At 33.4% G+C, this 21,208-nt stretch overlaps 2 protein-coding genes across 2 annotated transcripts in view; one reads left to right on the top strand and one right to left on the bottom strand.

Moving 5' to 3' along the window:
- The window catches only part of LOC149790494 (ubiquitin-like modifier-activating enzyme 5), a 46,323-nt gene extending 36,112 nt beyond the window's left edge, over positions 1-10,211 (top strand). The window contains exons 10-12 of the mRNA XM_089972541.1: positions 71-149; positions 1,012-1,127; positions 1,660-10,211. Of these exons, the coding sequence (XP_089828667.1) occupies positions 71-149; positions 1,012-1,127; positions 1,660-1,734 (270 nt within the window). The 3' untranslated portion in view covers positions 1,735-10,211. The remainder of the gene's footprint in view (positions 1-70; positions 150-1,011; positions 1,128-1,659) is intronic.
- A 3,450-nt stretch (positions 10,212-13,661) lies between these two features.
- Positions 13,662-21,208, bottom strand: part of LOC149790493 (uncharacterized) — a 90,538-nt gene continuing 82,991 nt past the window's right edge. Inside the window, exons 12-14 of the mRNA XM_089972539.1 lie at positions 20,139-20,249; positions 18,970-19,068; positions 13,662-18,454 (exon numbers count right to left, since the gene is read on the bottom strand). Of these exons, the coding sequence (XP_089828665.1) occupies positions 18,329-18,454; positions 18,970-19,068; positions 20,139-20,249 (336 nt within the window). The 3' untranslated portion in view covers positions 13,662-18,328. The remainder of the gene's footprint in view (positions 18,455-18,969; positions 19,069-20,138; positions 20,250-21,208) is intronic.

The raw sequence follows: 21,208 nt of genomic DNA, 5'->3' as shown, positions 1-21,208 counted from the left end.
ATTAATTACAGACGAACCCTGTAAGCCAGATTCAACAATGATAATTACAAATTAATATGGTTTTCTGCAGAAACGGGAAGCAGCCAAGCCAAAGCAAGTTGTGGAGGAAAAGAAGGAAGAAGCAGTGACACATGATGACAATGATTGGGGTATGTGAGCTTCATTTTTGTTTATGGTGACACATGATAAAGGGGCTATGTGAGCTTCATTCTTATTTGTGGTCATAAGCAACTTTCCACTTTCAAAACCCTAATATTGTATAGACCGAGTCTAAATTGGCAAGCCAGTATCGTACGCTAGAAACTAGTAGTATGTGTCTTCTGATTGGCTACTGAGTGATACCATTCACACAATATTGACACTATTCACACAACATTGACACTATTCACACAACAGTGACACCATTCATACAAACAGTGACACCATTCCCACAATGGCAAGTTTGGAAACTTCCCCCTGAACTGCAGAGATTCTTTGGTAGCTTACTGTTGGCATGGTGCAGCATGAGAAGAATGTACAGAGACTCCATGTTTTCATTGTGATGGAAGATGAGAATTATTTGTTGTCTCACGAGCACTGAAGATGTGGTGCAGTTGTCAGCAAAAGTTCAACAGAGCTATCTGTACTCATGTTTGCTAAAATGTTTGAGTTCATGTGAACATTGATAGGATAAGAGTTCGTCTGAGGTGAACAAATTATTTTAAAATAGAATTTACTTACTCACAAAATGGCAGGCATTCATTTTGTATTTTGTTTAACTTGTTTCCTTTCACAATATCATATAGGAAGTCAATAAAGTTGTGAGTATTTTGACCCATGTCCCTCAACTTTACTGAGTGGATCAATTTTTATGCTTAACTGCAACAGCAGTAGTTGGGGAAAAATAGTACTATACTTGTCTTGCATTTAGGTCATTTCAAGCTTTGTGCTGGGGAGTCCACATTTTATGAGCACATTTCTAGTTAAAAATTTGGATATGCACAGTATGGAATTTCCGTTTCACTATTGTAGGTATAGAATTGGTATCCGAGACAACAGAAGAAGAGTTGCGTTTAGCAGAAGGAGACACACCACATCTGACTGAGGGAGTTAAATTTGCTTATACCAAACCAGCGCAGTCATCAAAGGTACGTATGCCAGGCTGGCCCAGATTTTATCAAACATTTTATGTTAAGGTTTAGGTTCCCATATTTGATGCCTTAGTGCTTTTTAATTTTTTATGATGAAAGATGGACTAAAATTGTTAGATGGTATAGGTGAAGCTCGTAATGATTATTTCCTATCAAGAGCATTTTTTCACTAGTCTGCCTTTAAATTAAGAATTTCTGCTTATGCCATTGTCTGCTATAAATTATATTTCTGACAAAGATATGCTTTCTTTTTCCTGATACAAATAACTGAGCTCTTTGTTTGTCGAGGTTTGCAGTTAGAATTTTTCTTTGTTGTAGTATTTTTCCAGTATATGTACTAGACTGTATTTAAATAGTAATAGAAGTCAAATATAATTCAAAAGCTAAAACCTATGTGTAATGTGTAGTCCTTATTTGCACTGAAAAAACTCATATACTTTTAGGTTACAAGCTGCAAGATTCATTACATTTTATACTTGAAATCGTTTGGAGTTCATCCTTTGGTTTTTTGTTGTTTTTTTAATTACAGAATGATTCAGGTACAACAGTGGAGAAGACTGATCAGAGTCTTGAGGAGCTTATGCAACAGATGAAGGGATTGTGATAAATATTAAATGTCCATGGAAGAAATTTGAATCTTGAAGCATTTGAAGGGATGAAAAATAGATATTGCCTAGTAAGCAGCTTACAGTGGCAGGTTGCAAGATTTTCAGAACTGGGAGTTCTTAAAATACTGCCTGGGCAATACTCGAAGATCTAGAAAATTTATTTGTACAAGCTACCAGTATTTTTCTTGATGCTTATTAAAATATGAGCAAGCTACAGTTAAGCACATCATGAATTAAAAGGCATTACAAGAATTCAGGAAAATGTGTGCAGTTCAAAGTTGGAAACTGCTAAAAATTCAGAACATGTACTTGTTACAATCAGTTTTCCAACCTTTCTCCTTATCAAAACAAATTTTATATCATATGAGGAATGAAATTGTTACTAGATGCAGAAAGTAATTTATTGAGTTAAATATTTCAGCACAGTGCAAAAGAAAATGCAACCAGAATTGTAATTGCTATATGTCTTGACTTACAAGTCAAGTCCAGCTATAAATAACATTGACCCTGATCTGTTGTCACTTATTGCACTGATAGATCAGGGTCTGTGTTGTTTGTTTTTCTTATTAAACCCGACAAACTGTGCAGACCCAGGTCTTCTTGCATATTATGCATCTGCAAATCTGGTTCAATGCAGTTTGCAGTTGGACTTACAAGTGAGAGTGTATGATAATGGTCGTTTCATTTAAACGTTATCCTGTTTTTTGTTTTGTTTCTATTAGATATGACACAGATAATCAGAAATGGAAATAAATCTTATTTCAGTACTGCATAATGACACCTTTTGACACCAACTCCTTTACAGCATCGTCAGGCATTTTGACAGCCACTCCTTCACTGCATAAAGAGGCCTTTTGACACCAACTCCTTTACTGCATGTGACCTTTTAATTCCAAACTCTTTACTGCATGATAAGGCATTTTGACACCAACTCCTTTATTGCATGTGACCTTTTGATTCCAAACTCTTTACTGCATGATGATGCCTTTTGACACCAACTCCTTTATTGCATGTGACCTTTTGATTCCAAACTCTTTACTGCATGATGATACCTTTTGACACCAACACCTTTATTGCATGTGACCTTTTGATTCCAAACTCTTTACTGCATGATGATGTCTTTTGACACTAACTCCTTTACTGCATGTGACCTTTTGATTCCAAACTCTTTACTGCTTGATGATGCCTTTTGACACCAACTCCTTTACTGCATGTGACCTTTTGATTCCAAACTCTTTACTGCTTGATGATGCCTTTTGACACCAACTCCTTTACTGCATGTGACCTTTTGATTCCAAACTCTTTACTGCATGATGATGTCTTTTGACACCAACTCCTTTACTGCATGTGACCTTTTGATTCCAAACTCTTTACTGCATGATGATACCTTTTGACACCAACTCCTTTATTGCATGTGACCTTTTGATTCCAAACTCTTTACTGCATGATGATGCCTTTTGACACCAACTCCTTTACTGCATGTGACCTTTTGATTCAGACTCTTTACTGCATGATGAGGCCTTTTGACACCAACTCCTTTACTGCATGTGACCTTTTGATTCCAAACTCTTTACTGCATGATGATACCATTTGACACCAACTCCTTTATTGCATGTGACCTTTTGATTCCAAACTCTTTACTGCATGATGATGTCTTTTGACACCAACTCCTTTACTGCATGTGACCTTTTGATTCCAAACTCTTTACTGCATGATGAGGCCTTTTGACACCAACTCCTTTACTGCATGTGACCTTTTGATTCCAAACTCTTTACTGCATGATGATACCTTTTGACACCAACTCCTTTATTGCATGTGACCTTTTGATTCCAAACTCTTTACTGCATGATGAGGCCTTTTGACACCAACTCCTTTACTGCATGTGACCTTTTGATTCAGACTCTTTACTGCATGATGATGTCTTTTGACACCAACTCCTTTATTGCATGTGACCTTTTGATTCCAAACTCTTTACTGCATGATGATGTCTTTTGACACCAACTCCTTTATTGCATGTGACCTTTTGATTCCAGACTCTTTACTGCATGATGAGTCCTTTTGACACCAACTCCTTTATTGCATGTGACCTTTTGATTCAGACTCTTTACTGCGTAATGAGGCCTTTTGATACTGATCCCATTACTGTATAATGAGAACATTTGATGCCTGACATGACATAACCAAATGAGATAATCAGTACTATCAAATAAATCATACTTCTTGCCCATGATTATCATTGGAATGTGACTTTGCACTAAATATACTGTACTGATGCATTTTCACTGGTTAAGTTTACTTCCATAAATGCAGCAAGAAGATATAAACAAAAATATCTTTTCTTTCAGAAATGTTTAAATATTCAAATATTGTGATACTAATCACCACAAAAATTCTGCAAATGAAAGTCACGAAATATTTATCTATTTTTAACAACAAAGAAAAACCATTAGTCACATGGCATGCAAATTCTGCTCAACTCCACTAAATTGACTGCATATTTCTCATGGTAAAATTTAGAATTTGTCCTTATAGAACTGTATTTCAGTACTTTTATATCTGTATCTAATGTCTCATATCATTTTTAAATCATTATTGTACCTAATTTTTTGAATTTCACATACAGGTAAAAATTCACTGGCCATACTCCAACATTCACATCCAATTTGCTTTCTATGATTAAAAGTAGTTACACTTGCACAAAAAGAATTAAAAAATTATCAAGTGTAAAGAAGAAATAATAATTTAATTGCTTGAAATAGAAGTATACAAAGCTGTTACTTCCTGTTAGCTACGATTTCTCACCTATAGCATATGCCAACCGAAAATGACATACGTTTATCCCCACAAGACAAAGTACATGTTTCTTGTTGTTGAAAAATAAAACACTATAAACTATGGATAGGGAACATTTAGATGAAACTATTGAAAACTAATTTACTGTTCTGCCTTATATCGATGTACATGCACGATGCACTAGATTGTGTCGCTTTCAAAACTATTCATTGTTTCAATTTATTTTTTAAATTCCCGTTAATACAGATAAAAAGAAATCAGTGCTTGTTTCGGCTGACTTTGTAAAAAAATAAATAATCAGCACACTTAAAAAAATCCAAAGGAACCAAAGCTGGCTTCCTTATTTTGGCAGACTTTATAAAAACACTTATAATGTGTGAATAGCGGGTGCCTTCAAGCCATCGGGTGATATTCTCGTATCTTTTACAATTTTATTATCTGACCTGAGCGATACACACTACAGTAAAGATGCATATGCCAGCCAGCATCCACTACATAAATGTAGTTCGTGGATATATTATCTTTTTAAATAAATTTGGATGATGAAAAAAGAAGGAATAAATGATAACAGTTCAAGGTTAGTTTCTATCATTTTATTTTCAAATAAGTGTTTTGTTTATCTATTTTTTTGTACCCAGCAGTGGAGAAGTGTACAGATTCAACACAAAATTATTTCATTTTCTTATTTGTATGGAATAGTGGAGCAGATATGATTGATGATATTGACTAGTAATGACATGCTTTCTGTTTTATGCACACAAACTAAGACATCAACTTGAAAAATAAAAACAAACAATAAAATTAACTGGTAAGAATTTCATATTGCTGCAAATAAACACTCAAAATGCTCAGCATTATTCTCTCTCTGTCGCTGTCATGTATAATCGAGTGTGTTATATGCAGCAGTGTTACAACCTGAAGTCTAAACTTAGATATATTTGTTATAATATCTCATGTATGCTACCCTTAGAAAAATGTATGTGTATTCTGTGGAATATTACATGTTAAGTATTATTGTTTTATAAATGAATCTTGATAATTTGACCGAAAGACTCAAATTGAGAATGTCATTGTGCAGATTCATATATTTTGTAAGCATACAAATTAAATATATAAATATTTTAACTAGAATGAGCAAGATATGTCAGTTTGTGTTTTGTCTCATATGTATCTACGTTACGAATGTATGATTATTTTCTTTTAAAGAATATCAAGATTCCTGTTCATTTTTTTTTCTAAAACATTTTCTGTTTTACAACCTATAAAAATTGTTAAAAACATTTTATCCTTCTTAAATTATATATATATAGACATAGTATCTACTTGTTCTTTGAAGTTGTTAAAACTATTAGCTGAATTTTCTTTCAAGTTAGGCAGAATTTCTTAATTTCAGCCCAAGTTGGGCAAAATTGTATTTTGGGCGAAATTTACTATAATCCAGCATAAATGGTACAACTTTCCCATCCCTCACCCTATACGATCCCATAGCTTCAATCCACATGCTTTCTGGTAAACAGGGTCTTTTAGAAAAAGAAAGAACCCTTTTGTCCAGTCATCACTCTTTTAGTTACATCCATATGCAACACAGTGCACCACATTTGCTGTAGAAAAGCACGATTGTAAGATATATCACATATACATTTATGTGGGGAAATTAAACACTTGAATGTCTAGGTTGAATAGAAGGGATAAATGTACATCATATCCATTTTTGCCATGCAGAAACTACTGTTTGTTTACGAAGATTGCTGAATAAGTTTTTCATTTAAAAAAGCGGATTTTTAACTCTAATTAAACATTTTCATGTTGTGCATACATAACCACTATTTTTTTGACGATAATAATATCACACATTTGTACAATATATGTGGCCATTGACCTTTAATATATTATACAATACAGACATTTTATATGTGCAAGTGATGTTAAACAATCCAGTTAGAAAAATTTGGGAATTGAACAAGACATTATTAGCTCATATGTGCAGTCAGAGATAACGTTTCTGCAGAACATAAATTGTCCATTGAATTTAAATTTTAGTGCAAAGGAAAATTAAAGTAACTATTTTCTGTCTTCAAAAAGGCACATTCTATTGACACTACACTCACTATATCAAAGACAGGGGCAGCATTTACTGTTTTTATGTAGATTTTTCAAAAGCGTTTGACAAGATCAAACACCTTAAGTTGTGGAATGTATCTTGCTTCAGAAGTTATCAATGGGAAATTTTTAACCATTTTAAGTTCATTGTGCTCTGACTTGTGGTTATGTATAAAGTCAAGTGAATGCTTAATCAAATGCTTTGACTGTACACTGGGGACTAGACAAGGTTGTGTTTTGAATCCACTATTATTTTCTTTGTTTATAAACGATTTATTATGACTACCGAGTGAAATTTTGGTAGTGTTTTTATTCACAAAATGTCCTTATTTTTTATCATTGTATTTGCTGATGATTTGGCTTATTGCACCGATATAGTGACGGCATTGCAACAACGGTTACACACGTTTCTGTAATACTAGTGGAATGGTAGATAACTTGGACAAGATAAAAAATAATTGTTGTTTTGCATTGGAGGAACTTTAAGGAATTATGAAAGTGGTATTGAATTAGGGCACAACTTTATACCATTTCATTAATATATGTGTTTTGTGTTGACTCCTAAATTTATATTTAGTGGATGCTAAAGAAACATTAGTAGCTCAGATTATAAAATCTGTTATGGCTGTTTTTTTATTACCAAAGGAAATTAGTTGTGTTGATGCCTTTAAAATATTTGATATTATGGTAGAACCTATATTATAGTATGGTTCTGAAATTGGTGACACTTATTCAAAATTCTTTAAACTGTTCAGAGCTGTTTCTGTAAACAATATGTATCTAATGTAATGTGAATGATTACATTGCCCTTAGAGAATGTGGCTTGTCTTTCATATTACTCTTAGGTGTGTTAAATATTGGTGTAAATTGTTGCATATGGATAGAAGAGTTACCCAGCAAAATGCTACAAAACGCTTAAATCATTATATGGTAATGGATGTGTTAGATGGGCATCTTATGTAGGGTAGTTATTATTTAGCTATGATGCAGGTGTTATCAAAATTAGAAAACATTATTAAATTTGAGAAGTACCAAGCCATAGGATTACCTATTTTTGGTTCTTCTGAGATTTGTCTGTTCTAGTCATAAATGTTTTATAGAGATTGGTACACATGATGGTGTTACTAATTCATATCATTTGTTTAATTTAGGTTATTGCAGTAATCTTTTGTTTGTAGAAGTTCAATTCATTCATTTTTATTTGTAAACATCAGATCTAAGAAAAAAGTATTTAGACAAACCTTGGTATAAAAATCTATCAGCAGAAAAATTATATGGCTTTATGTCAACACAAAACCTTTTTGTTATTCAGATCATCTTTGTTTATATACCATTTGCTTCATCAACAAGAAAATACATTCAGTATTTAATATCAGCACAATACAGTGTGACCCTGCTATAGCATGCTCCATTATAACACAAATTCGGATATAACACGGTTGTGGTGTGGTTCGCAAAATTTCATATACATGTATTTTTCTCATACATGAAAGAATATTCTTTCTTAAAAGTACGAAAAAACGTAAAAGGTTTATTACCATTTTGGGGAAGAGATTGGGCATGAATATTACAAGACGATCGTGGTGTGGCTCCTGAAATTTTATTTATATTTTTCTCGTACATGAAAAAGTAGTTTTTTCTTCTTAAAAGTACAGAAAAAAACGTATACAAAGTTTATTCTGGGATCGTGTATGGCTTCACCAATGTTGCAAACTTGGATTTTTATTCCTTATTGGCAGGAAAATATACTATCTGGCGATTTTTTTTGGGCGACATTGTTGGCTGTTTAAACTTTTATATACAACCATTGGTTTGGAGTGGAGAAATTCAGAGGCCCCATGACAGGAAGCTGCAAATGGATATAAAATGCACTGCAATTTATCTTTTGTTACATAAACAAATTCTTTGTCCATACTGATAAACCATCTAAACAGTGCATTATTATCATAATCCGCTTATCTTGGCATCTAGCATGAGTACTGTATGTTGTGAGATATCCGCTTTTTTGTTGTTGACATTTCTAGTAATGGAAATCAACCCGATGAGGCATTATCTCATAATCGATCTTTTTTCGGCTGCTTGCTAGTAAAAAATATATTTACAAAGACTGACATTTGTATGTGGATGGTAAGTAAAATTCCTCTTATTATCACTCAGAATTAAATCCTTCAGAACACTCACATTTTCTGTAATAATCCCTGCCATCAGACCAGAACACCTATGTCTCTATCATCCATTGACCCTTTGTTAAATTTCTGACGCATGCGTGGAAGGCAGCATCACCCTGCTACCACAAATGTAAAAAAAAACAACATCTTATTTATTGGTTCATTCAATAGGCAGTTAGGAACAGTACCTAGCCTAGTCCAAACGATGGCCAATTCCTTTTTAAAAATGTACCCAGATAAAATAGTTTGTTGAAATTTCAAAGGAAACATTACCTTTGAAGCACTGACTTATGAAAACGTGCTCAGCAAATGGAAAAAAAAAAATCAGTCTCAATCATACAATACAATTATTTGATGTTGCCACCACAATAAGAAAAGGGCATTTGTTTGGTTCTCCAAAAGTTGGCCTTTAGCAGTGACTTCAATAATGCATGCACCCTTCATCAAAGAAAGCCAACTACAATCTTCAATAAAAACAAAAACTTTTTTTCAAAGGAAGTCACTACCAAAAATAAATAAAAGTAATGGAATGTGATGAATTTTTGCTTTTTCCAACGTGACTGGAACACGTTAATTGTGCAGTGAAAATATTATGCTTATGAACTATACCAATGGCAGCTTAAAACGCAAACTACCTTTTACCGACTTCGGATGTACTGAAAAGTAAATGTGCTTTGTCATTCGTTAAGTGATTGTGTAAGTTTTTTTTACTGATTTCAGACCAATATGACCAGTGACAAAATTATTTTAATATTTTAAATCTGTGTGTGCATATTTTCAATGGAATCACTAGTATCATGGATTTATTGTATATGATGAGATTCATGGGTGAGTACACGGTGTTGATAATCTATTCGTCCTATACATTAGACATGCATATATAAACAGTATTCATGTATATGTACCAGTTCATGGTTCTCTAAATAAAGTAAACTTTTATATATGCATTCTGTTTCACTACAGGTGTATTTCTCATTTAATATGCATTGATTTAAGATGGTAACTGTGCCGATGAAGCACCTGTTTTACCGCCTGCATTTATTACCCCTACCCCCCCCCACAACGTTTTGGGGTACATGCATAATTTTCTTCAGCTAACTGACCTGGTTGCTTATAACACGGTTTGGTCTATAACACGGTCAGGTCGTATGGCTCCCAACTACCATGTTATAGCAGGGTCACACTGTACGTATATGTGCTTTTCAGGTGATAGATACTGTCTTTATATATATTATTGTATTTATGGGCTGGTGGCCTAGATTACCAATTAAAAATCTTGAATTATGTTTCATACATATTTTGGTTGTCATGACTTCATAGAGATACAGGTGATTGATACTGTCTTTATATATATTATTGTATTGGGGGCTGGTGGCCTACATTACCAATTAAAAATCTTGAATTATGTTTCATACATAGTTTGGTTGTCATGATTTCATAGAGATACACCCCAGTTCCACATATATATATTACAAAGTAAACAGGTTTCACTTTATTGCTTCCTTGGACTCAATTCAATATTGTTTACCTCATTAAATACATTCTGTTTCTCTGCAATCAGTGATATCAACAGTATGACAAACAGGGTTATGTCATATCTTAAAATCATTCTCATACATTCTTGTTATGATGTTGAATGCAGAACTGGCATGAAAAATGCATATATAGTATAAGATACATTTAGATACTTAAAAATACATAAAACTGGATAATAAAGATACAAATATCCCTATTGAAAACTAAAGTAGTACTTTATGAATAAACAGAGATAAGAATTTTATTACTTTTTCTTATTATGTATAATGCATTTAGTTATAATATATTTTGAAATGATAAAATAATGAAGATGGTAAATAATCTTTTAAATTTCAAAGTTTTTTATTTATCTGTCATTATCCATTATTAAATGCCAAAATATGTTACATTTATTAAAAAAAACAAAAAAAAACTTAAGAGTTAAATTTGAATTATGTCCCCTTGTACAATTGCTTAACAAGAATTTGCCACTGTAACCAAACTTATATAATTTTAATTTGCATAATATTGACAGTAATATAAACAAAGAAGTATTTTTTACAAAATAAATAATTATGTTATAACAAACTTAAGAAACAAATTGATACAGTACTACAGTATTATGAATAATTCACATATCAGTCTATTTGCAAGAAAGGTACTATATTTTTATACCCAAAACATTTTTGTCACTTTTACCAAAAGTTTGTTGATGACTTGCATATTGGGTTATCATAATAACTTGAGTTGCAGACCGTGTACCTTGGCTAATGTTTGTAGAGGACTTGCATCTCTGGTATGTAAGAGGCCTATTGATTTTTGGGTCAAAAGGTCAAAGGTCAGGATCATTGTGGCTAAAAGAAAAATTGGTTTTTTTTGGTGCAAAGTTAGTTCCTTGAATGACCTTTGTGGACATCCTGCCTTCTGTCATTGAAAGGTCAGAGGTTATGGTAATGATAATCTAACGAGAATAGGGTTTTCTGTACAGTAACTTTAGTTAAGTCTGCATAACTTCATCAGAGATCTAGGTTACTGAGACCCATTGCTCAATATCTGTAGAGTAAACCGTGCCCTACTAATGGCTACATAGAAAACTGTTAAACATGGGACTGGCAGGTAATGTGGTTCTCACAGTACTTATGTTGACAGTGATCTTAACACTTTAAGCAACTTCACTCTTCCCCTGCAAATATCAAGATATTTTACGCAGATAAAACAGGTCTTGAAAGACCACTGTTTGGCAACACCACCTGTCATGAAAGACCAGTTTTTCTCATGACTGGGGTCTCAGCTGTTTTGTGCCGTGTGATGACCTCTAATGAGAGACAACCTTCCCTGAGAGACTTTTTGTTGGCAGAAGGGGGTGGTCCTTCAAGACTTCGTTTTCACTGTAGCTGGTTCCTGTGATTGTGTAAAATTTAAAGTGTCAATTAGACATACCTTCCTTGGTTCAGAGTTGTCTGCCATCTTTTAGGTTAACCTCATTTGAATAATATTGACAGAAATAGTAATCATTTGCAGATGATAAGATATGTCCATAAAGATGTGATTATTCTGCCTGTAAATTTGGTCATATTTGTACATCATGAAATTCAGTTGTGCAAACTAATTTTGGCTAAATTGTATTTAAAAAATGTACCATATATACATGTACATGTGTATAAGTCAAATTCAACTGCAAACTGCACAGACCCAGATAATTGCATAATGTTCTGGTGGATCTGGGTCAATGCAGTTTGTTAGGAGTAATCAGTAGGATAGGCAACATAGACCCTAATCTGCTAATGCATTATGCAATATCAGATCAGCATGTATGTTGTGTGTAGTTTGACTTGGGGGTAATGTGTGTGATTTGGATTTTTAATGTAGCTTTAACAATTTTTCAGTCATATCGCTATGATGTCTGCAGTATGGCAGTTTATAGTTTTGTCTAGCACTGGGGCATCATACAGCAGACATGTAGCATGATGTCCCACCAAGTCATATTATCCTGACACCAGGCTGACCAGTCCTAGTACTAACCTCTTAATGCTGAGTGCCTAGCAAGGCAGCTGTTCGTACCATTTTTATAAGTCTTTGGTATGACTCGACCACGGTACGAATCTGTGACCTCCATGGATGCTCTAACCAATAGGCCACTGAAGTGGTTGGACTTGAACTTGACTGCTTAGAACTGAATATGTATATATAATGTCAGATATATTTCATCCCAGACAGAGTTCTTGAAATCTTTACAACGGTGATATTAGACACCTTTTTATAAGCACCATGATTAACTTAGGATGCAGTACCAATGATGGTGTGAATGGACAGAAATATTTAATGTGAACTCAGCTCCTGATCTCATCTAAAGTTCATTCCATGCAGGATTGCATCTGTGTCTCATTGAATTTTCAGGTTAGTGTTATTAAATCTAGTAAAAATTAATTAATTCAATTCATGCACAAAGTATTTCAACACTGTTTAAAGTGACATTGATCATAACACATCTCATTAATTACATGCTAAAACAAGGCGGCCCATGACCAATGGAAAAATCAGTTTGTTTATTAAAGAGTGATTAGCTTTCCTATTTGGCTATATTCAGCCATTATGTAGTTACCTCCCCTTTGATTTCTTTGCAGTATCAAAAATAAACTCTTCCAAATCTCAAGTTGAACATGGCAGATTACGTGTACACAGACCAGTCTCTTTCAGCATGTATCGAATGAATGGTGTTGCATTATATGTCGATATAAATTATGTTTGAATTGTTCTCGCATGAAGCAAATTTGGTAACTTTAGCAACATTTAGAGATGCTGACATGAAAATTCAGTGAGAATCAGAGGGGATATCATTTGTTGTTGTTGTATTGTTTAACGCCATTTTTCAGCACACGACCGGCTATACATGGCGGCCAGTATTAATGGTGGAGGAAGAACCTGGGAAAACTCCGGAAAGAACCACCGACCCACGAGAAGCTACTGGCAAGCTTTCTCACATACCCACATTGGCTGAATCCGAGACTCGAACCCACGCAGACAGAGATGAGATGGCAGTGATCCGTAATGGAAAGCGCTTTAGACCACACGGCGATATCATTTGTGATGCTGTGTGGAATGAACTAGAAATAACTTATCATGGTGAACCACCTAAGACAATGTTGGATGTTTTGAGTGTCTGCAGTTAGTTTAATGGGCTTTGACCTGTATTTTAGGAATTTTATACTATCTTTTATTTGATCTGCCTTTGACAGACTATTAATGTCCTCACTTTTTGTCTTCTCTACTTCATTTGCCTCTGAATTCAGTAATCTAGTAGGAATTTACAAACAAACAAAATGATAAAACCCACAACAAAGACATAATTAATTTTTCATATTTTATTTATTTTAATTTATTCAAAAGTCTGCAATAAATTAAGTTATTAAATACATACTCTTAAGCAATTGTTTAAATTCATATGGAAACAATAAAAACAAACTACTCAATGAGAATCTAATGACAATAAAGAATTATATTTTCATTAGAAATATAAAAATTGAATGATATTCTAAAAAGCAAAATGAACATTAATTCACTTCTCACTTTTATTGGATAACTGAACCATTCTTATCATATTATCTAATTAATTATAAACACATACAAGACAATATGTATCAACAAGAAACAACTTGTGATCATATTTTAAGATGGCATATTTTTGTTTGGCAAATGATAGGAAAAATATAACCATCCTTAATGTGAGAATAAAACATGAAAATTATGAAAATTTCCTTGAATTCTGAAAAATGGTGTAAAGTAGAAATATATACATCTGAAATTCAGTGACTTGTACCACATCAAATATCACAGATACCTTCAATCATATGTAACAAATAAATAGAAGAACTTTTAAAAAGGTAAGGTTCCTCATCACACAAAACACAAATAAACAATAACGAATAACAATGGAATGGTTTAACTGATATACATTAAAGAATAACATTATACAGACAACCTGCCTTAAAGGCTACCTCTCTAAAATGGACAATTTTTCAAAGTCTTTACTATAAACAAAATGTAGCAATATGTGAATGGTACGTTATACACCCACCCCATGTTTAATAGTCACTAGTAAGGCACATTTGACTCTGGAGATTATTGACCAATGGTGAGTAGCTTTGACTTAAATATGGTCTTGAACTAAACTTTACGCGCAGAAATCGTTATTTTCTTATTACATTTATCATGACCATGAACCTTCAAACTCAAGGATCTATATGGTTCTTTCTTACCTTCAGACTCGAGGATCTATATGGTTCTTTCTTACCTTAAGTGCAAGCCATACATATGATTTTGTCACAAAATATACCTAAGAACAAACAATCTCTGCAGGAACAGTTTCCTACAATTCACAATGACCCTGACCTTTGACCTAAATATTGACTTGCCTCTTGCTGACCTTAACTGTCAAGTGATGTGGTCTAGAACTATAGATATTATACAAATAAATTTGTTCTCTTCTGTCAGTCAGTGACCTTGTCCCTATGACTCCAAACTAAATAGGCTTCTATTTAATCAAAAGTGTAAGCCATCTTTGATAAAAGTACAAAATCAAGTTCAAAACCATTTTTATTTTTCAATCCTTTGACCTTTTAGATCTCAAAATGAAAAGACTTCACTCTTCATTCAGGTGCAAGTACTCAAAAAAGTGTAGTCAATGAAAGTTATTGAGCAGAGATCATTTTTCATCTTTCAATCATAGTGACCATGACCCCCAAATCCAATACAATTTTTGTTATCCCAAAAGCAAGCCAGGTACAAAATTTGGTCCATGTGTGTGATGGACTGATGATATTATGTGGAAACCATTTTTCTTCCTTAAAATATAGTGACCTTGATGTTTGCCCCCCCCCCCAACCAATTTCTTTTTTTACCAAAAGTGTAAGCCATCCACAAAGTTTGGGTAAGTTAGATTTTGGAAAACTGAACTTACTGTATGTGAAGAAAAAATAGGCAAACTGACACACATAATGTCATAACACAAGATTATGCTCTCCCTTGTAGTGGGCAATAAAAAAAATGAAACCCAGTTAAGCATGCACCTGTCTTCAAGAACCCTTTCCAGAGTTGGCTGCTTGGGACAGGTTGACTTGTTATTTAATACTAAAAACAGTCACTAGTCTTGTTTAGTTTTGTAAATCTTGTTTGTTCTCTCATTTCTCCACTGTTGAAATGGATGAAAACAAAACAATTCTACATCATCACCTGTGGAATATGTCTTGAACAAAAAATAATAGTACAAATGACAGATGAGTACAAGATTTTATATTGCAATTACGACTGAATCAGGCTTTAAATATAATAAATAATTAAATGTAATAAATAACTAAATATAATAAATAACTAAATATAACAAATAACTAAATATAATAAATAATTAAATATAATAAATAATTAAATGTAATAAATAACAACTGAAAAGAGTTTGACTTTTTGAATTTCTGAATGACAAAATTCTAGCTGGCAAACAAAAAATATTGAGCACAAAAACCAATTAACCAGTAATTTTTGTATAAAACCTATAAGTATCACAAATAAAGACATCCTTTGGAACTATTTCATGAGTTATTTTAATCCATTAGTTAGTATTTAACTATCAACAATATTAACAAGACTCTTGGAAGGCAATGTTCAACATTTAAAAACTTATAATTAACAATTTAATGAATCCAAACAGGAACAAATTTATTGCTCAGTTTTGTATTCTACTGTAGTAAACTGAATATTAAACTTGTTGTAATTACAAGAAGGATATTATCTACATGCCAAGCACATGATCAAAATATTGCTGTCAAATCTGTGACCTTGACCACAAGGTCAAATGGTGCAGTAAGGATCCTAGAAAAGAAACTGCCTCAGCTATTTATCCCAGGTTTGTAGAAAATCCATCAAAGCATTTAGGAAATATAAGCAAAGAAAAAAAACTTAACACAAGACCTTAACGCAGATTTTATATGACTGTGACCAATGACTCTAAGGCCATATGACTGAGCAAGCATGCTGCAGAATAAATTGCATGATCAGAATCTATCAAGGAGTTAATCAAATCCCTTCTGCCAATTTTCTATGACTGGCCTTGACCCCATGGTAAAAGATGTGAGTGAGCATGTCACACAATAAATTATCTTTGCCTCATTCCAAGCATAAAGGAAACCTATGATGGAGCTGAGGACATATATGCAAATGAGAAACTTGAACCAATACAATAGGTGAGCAATATGTCTCACTTCACACTAAGGGCTGTTCCATTATAACACTAGGGATGGCAGTTTTAAAAAAAACAAAACAAAAAAACAAAAACATATGCCAGGGTAGTTGGGTCCAAAATTACTTCTGTTTCTCATTTTGTTTATTCCATATAAGTGCCTCAATGGGTGGCTGAAATAATTGGCTGGGAAGGTGTGCCTAAATGTGCAAGGGAAATCTATTCTCAGACTATTCACTTTAGAAACCACATCATCAAATTTAAGCAAACTGCAGTAAAGGAGTGAACAGCCCTTGACTGGACATGATTATCTCCCATGTGTATCACATTGATTAGATGTATACATAAAAAGCTCCACTGAGTCAGATATAAGCAGGTTTGGGCAAGCCTGCAGCACGATGTCATAATAGTAGCCGAGTGGCTGAACTGTTAGTTTTATTATTTACCATAGCTAAAGAAAGATGTGAACATCACAAATGGATGCTACTGAATCATAAACAGAATTAAATAGAGTATCAAAAAGTTCTTTGCTTGTCAAAATGTAAATCTGTATACAATTTTATCATACATCTGATTGTTAGTCTCTTCATCAATTAAGTCTCATGAGAATTGAGCTTGGTTCTGTCGGATGCTCTCAGGTACAAGGAGCACTGCGAAAATGACAAAATTTTGTGATTTCAGTGGTTGACTCATATTCTCCATCGTTCCTACTCTATCGAAAAGATTGTTGGATTTGTGTGTGTGTGCTTGATATATAACAATGAGATAAGCCTGTTTATTGAGACTTTTTCAGGTTACTTGACCACTCTCATATATAGTCCTGTATATGGCCTTATCAGCAGAGAAGTTTGCAGTACATGCAGTTGGCTAATGCTTGATGCAATAACACTGTTGCTTCCTTATTCAGCTTCAATTCCATATAACACTGCAAAATGCATTTGACACCACACATAATCTACAAAGGTAGAAGATTGCACCAGTGACCAAGGTGGACATTCAAAGAAAAAAAAAAACAAACGTAAATGTACCGTACAAAGAATTTCTTGATGATATTCTGGCATCACCATCTCTAAATAAGATGTGATCAATATAAGACATAAAAATATACTTCCCTACCTCTGTGTTGTTGTTTTATGGCACATTATTTTCAGTATTTCACATACATTTGTTTCCTTAATTTACAATCCAGTAAAGATTCTAATTATAGCATTCATAATGAAGCCAATCAGATGGTGTGACAAATGTTCTTGAGCACAAATTTTCATGTGCTTTACATAGATCCTCGTACTAGGCAACCACATATGGCAAACAAACATGTTATAATGAAAAACGTATGCAGTTTGGTCATTATACAGGTGCAAGTTTCCATATCATTACACATGCATTAATTTCAACCTAGATTGAAAATTTCTGTTATTTTCTTAACTGCATAAATCTCTTTCTGATATTCTCTTGATACTGTTGACCGTGAACAATTCAAATGTCTGATGTGCTGAGGCAACTTTTAACTGGACTCAGCACATTTTCTGCAGCTTCACTTCTACAATGTTGCTGGTTAAATGTTTGTCCTCCAGCAATGTGTCCACTGATATCAATCAGTTTCAACTTGGGATGAGATGGGATGTAAACCAAATGCAGGCACTTCATTTGGAATAAATGCCCTTTATGGCTGTGAGGGTATGCAAGAAATACCTCTGCTAAATGAACAGAGTTATCTCTCCTGGCCAGATGACTTTATGTCCATGACATTATAGATGAGGTTCCAATGTCCGCTGACGAGTGTCTTCACTCTGGATTTACGTGTAGAAGAATGTTTGGCAATGCATTTCGACGTCGTCGCCAACATCCTAGATCTTGAATTAGTTGTTTCAAATGCTGTGACCACATGTTTGTTTCTTTTGGTGTGCCTGCCTGTAAAAAGCAATGTAAAAAATGCATTAGTACAAAAATCAAATTTTGGTAAGCCTAATATATGAAAGCTATGTTTTGCAATAACTTCAATTCATTTGAGGCAGAAATATACAATTTTCTCATATTGTTAAAATACTTGATTTCAAATTTAGCAAAATATATTTTCCAAAAAGTTTTACTTACATAATGTTATATATTTTTTATCTTGCCATTTTTATCATAAATGAAAATCTGATACAACTGGGTTCTCCAAACAGAACTGATATCCTGTTCCATGTTAGTTATAACAACAGCAGAGTATAAGGAATGCATTCCTTTGAGTGTTTTGTTGAGAACGTAGGTCAGAAATAACTGAAATAGATAAATGTCAATTTGACACAGATGACCTTCCCCATCATGATGTAACGGAAGAGCAAAGTTCCAAGAGAAACAGGGGCCATAACTTCAATAAATTCTTTTGCAAAGTGGTACAATAATATTGCACTTGCTAACTGGGGTACTGCATATCTATTTACCTTAAGCAAGTAGGGGTCTCTGTTCCACTCCAACAGCTCAAAAACTTCATCATAATCTGGGTCCACAGTCACAATACATTTCTCCAGCATGAATGGCTCCTGAAATGGATTGAGACATTAATGATGCTGGAAAATGATTTCATGTCAGCATCTTTACTACTAATATTCCATTTCTGTTTTTGTACTGATGACTTGTATAAACTCAGTAATAACAATACAATGACTCCTGAAATGGATTGAGACATTAATGATGCTGGAAATCTTTGTTTTCAGACATACTGGTTTTCTTTTCTTAGTAAGAAACAACCTGAATGGTCGTATTCTTTGTATATAATAAAGTATATATGAGATAATTAGTTCCTGAAGTAAATGTACATTTCAAAATCCAATGCCAGAGTAGAAGCAAACTTATTCAGATAGAATGACAGCCATTTCACAAAACGGATTAATATCACTGTACCATTCAGTTAGGGTCATAAATGATTTGGTGTCAGCATCTTTACTACTAATATTCCATTTCTGATTTTGTACTGATGACTTGTATTAACTCAGTAATAACAATACAATGTTTTCTTTGATTCAGTTCCTATAGGTACTCCCATACTTTTGAAGTACCTGTATGTTTTTATATTGCCTTTATAAAATACCTCTTTTTCTCACAGTTTATAACACAATTTTGTTTCTCTGAAATCTACATTTTTTTCCCAATTAATTGTTTAGGATAATAGTTTCTTACATGCCTAGCTTCATTTATTGTGAGAGTCCACTATTATGGTTAAGACTGAGTTAATTGTCCAGTTTACCTTTGACTGGGACAAGTCTATTTAGCACATCTTTGAGTCTTTTAACTTTGTACCACAAATTTATTCAAACATACCACTTCTCGTAAAGTTTACCAATGAAACATTGTCTAACATACACCACTATCAACACCATTTTGTTAATCAGGTAAAAAAAAATTACTTTCCTTTTGGTTGAGATTAAAGGGTTTTGTTGTTAATTTATTCTAGATGGTAATTTAACTGGAGCACTTTTATCTTTACACCTGCAAGAATTGTGGGCCATGACCAAGTTAATTTTTCAAACATGGATATGAAATTATTAAATAGCTGAATATAGACTTTATTATTTTTAAACAATTCCAAAATAATGAATTTGAGGTTACCTACCCTTACTGCCTGATATTTTCCATTCTTTTCTTTGATCAGGATAACTGCAGCTTGCTTGACTGGACTTTTTCTTGGGAACATTATGTTCTTGTTGTTGTCATTGCTTGATTGCTATTTGAGAAGGAAAGAAAACCAGTCAAATCAATGCTAATATGAACCGAACTAAGTTTTAACTCAGAAGATTTCATTTCAAACTGCTGCAAAATTCATGTCCATTGCACTTATGATGTGTTTTTTTCTGTTTCTTTCTGACTGTCTCAATCAAAACCCATTGTTCTGCAAAGTACTATAAAGAAAATAACTTCCCTAAAAGATATAAAACTTAAAAGCACAAAATAGCATTTATCATTGTACATATATCAGTCCTTCATATGATAATGTGGAGATGAAATAGCATAATATCCTTCAAACAATCTAACTTATAAGTCATCTTAAAAGGATAACTCACCCTGATATTAAGTATCATTAAATCAAATTTATTGATGCGCTTAAGAAAATGCTCCAGTGGGAAAATGTCGGCTTGGTTTCCAACTCAGTCAAGAACTGCCAAGTGAGTTCTGAGTTGCAATTTTCAGAACCCAATTGTAATCAGGAGTAAAATTTCAACATAAAAGGGAAACATTCTCTGTACCAGTTTTTGTATTATTTGCTATCCACTTCTTATTTAAGCATAGACCAATACTGTCAAGGTAAAGATATCCACAGAGTCTTTAAGATTACTGAATTCTGGTGGTAATCGACTGTAGCCATTTTTGTGCACATGGTTTTGTATCACATGTGAGTTATTCTGTTACTTATTATTATGCAGGACATTGGAACTTATGGTGTGGATACACTACAATCTGCAGCAAGAAGGCCAGTATCTATGTGTCAAGCCCAAGGTCAAAGCATTGCTGTAAAACATGTGACCTTGACTTCAAGGTCAAAATGGTTGAGAAAGCATGTTGCAGAATGACTTGTATTAGTTTTGTAACGATTCCTTGAAAACATGAAGAAAATCTACCATAGGGTTTAGGAAATATAAATAAATGAAAACTTGAACCAAAATGTTAAAGCAATTTTTTTCTGAC

The sequence above is a fragment of the Sinohyriopsis cumingii genome, chromosome 10 (genome assembly GCF_028554795.1).
Source record: "Sinohyriopsis cumingii isolate HCF-2022 chromosome 10, ASM2855479v2, whole genome shotgun sequence".
NCBI classification, from domain to species: domain Eukaryota; kingdom Metazoa; phylum Mollusca; class Bivalvia; order Unionida; family Unionidae; genus Sinohyriopsis; species Sinohyriopsis cumingii.
Note: the sequence above shows the minus strand (reverse complement) of the source record. Positions and strands in the feature narration are given on the sequence as shown.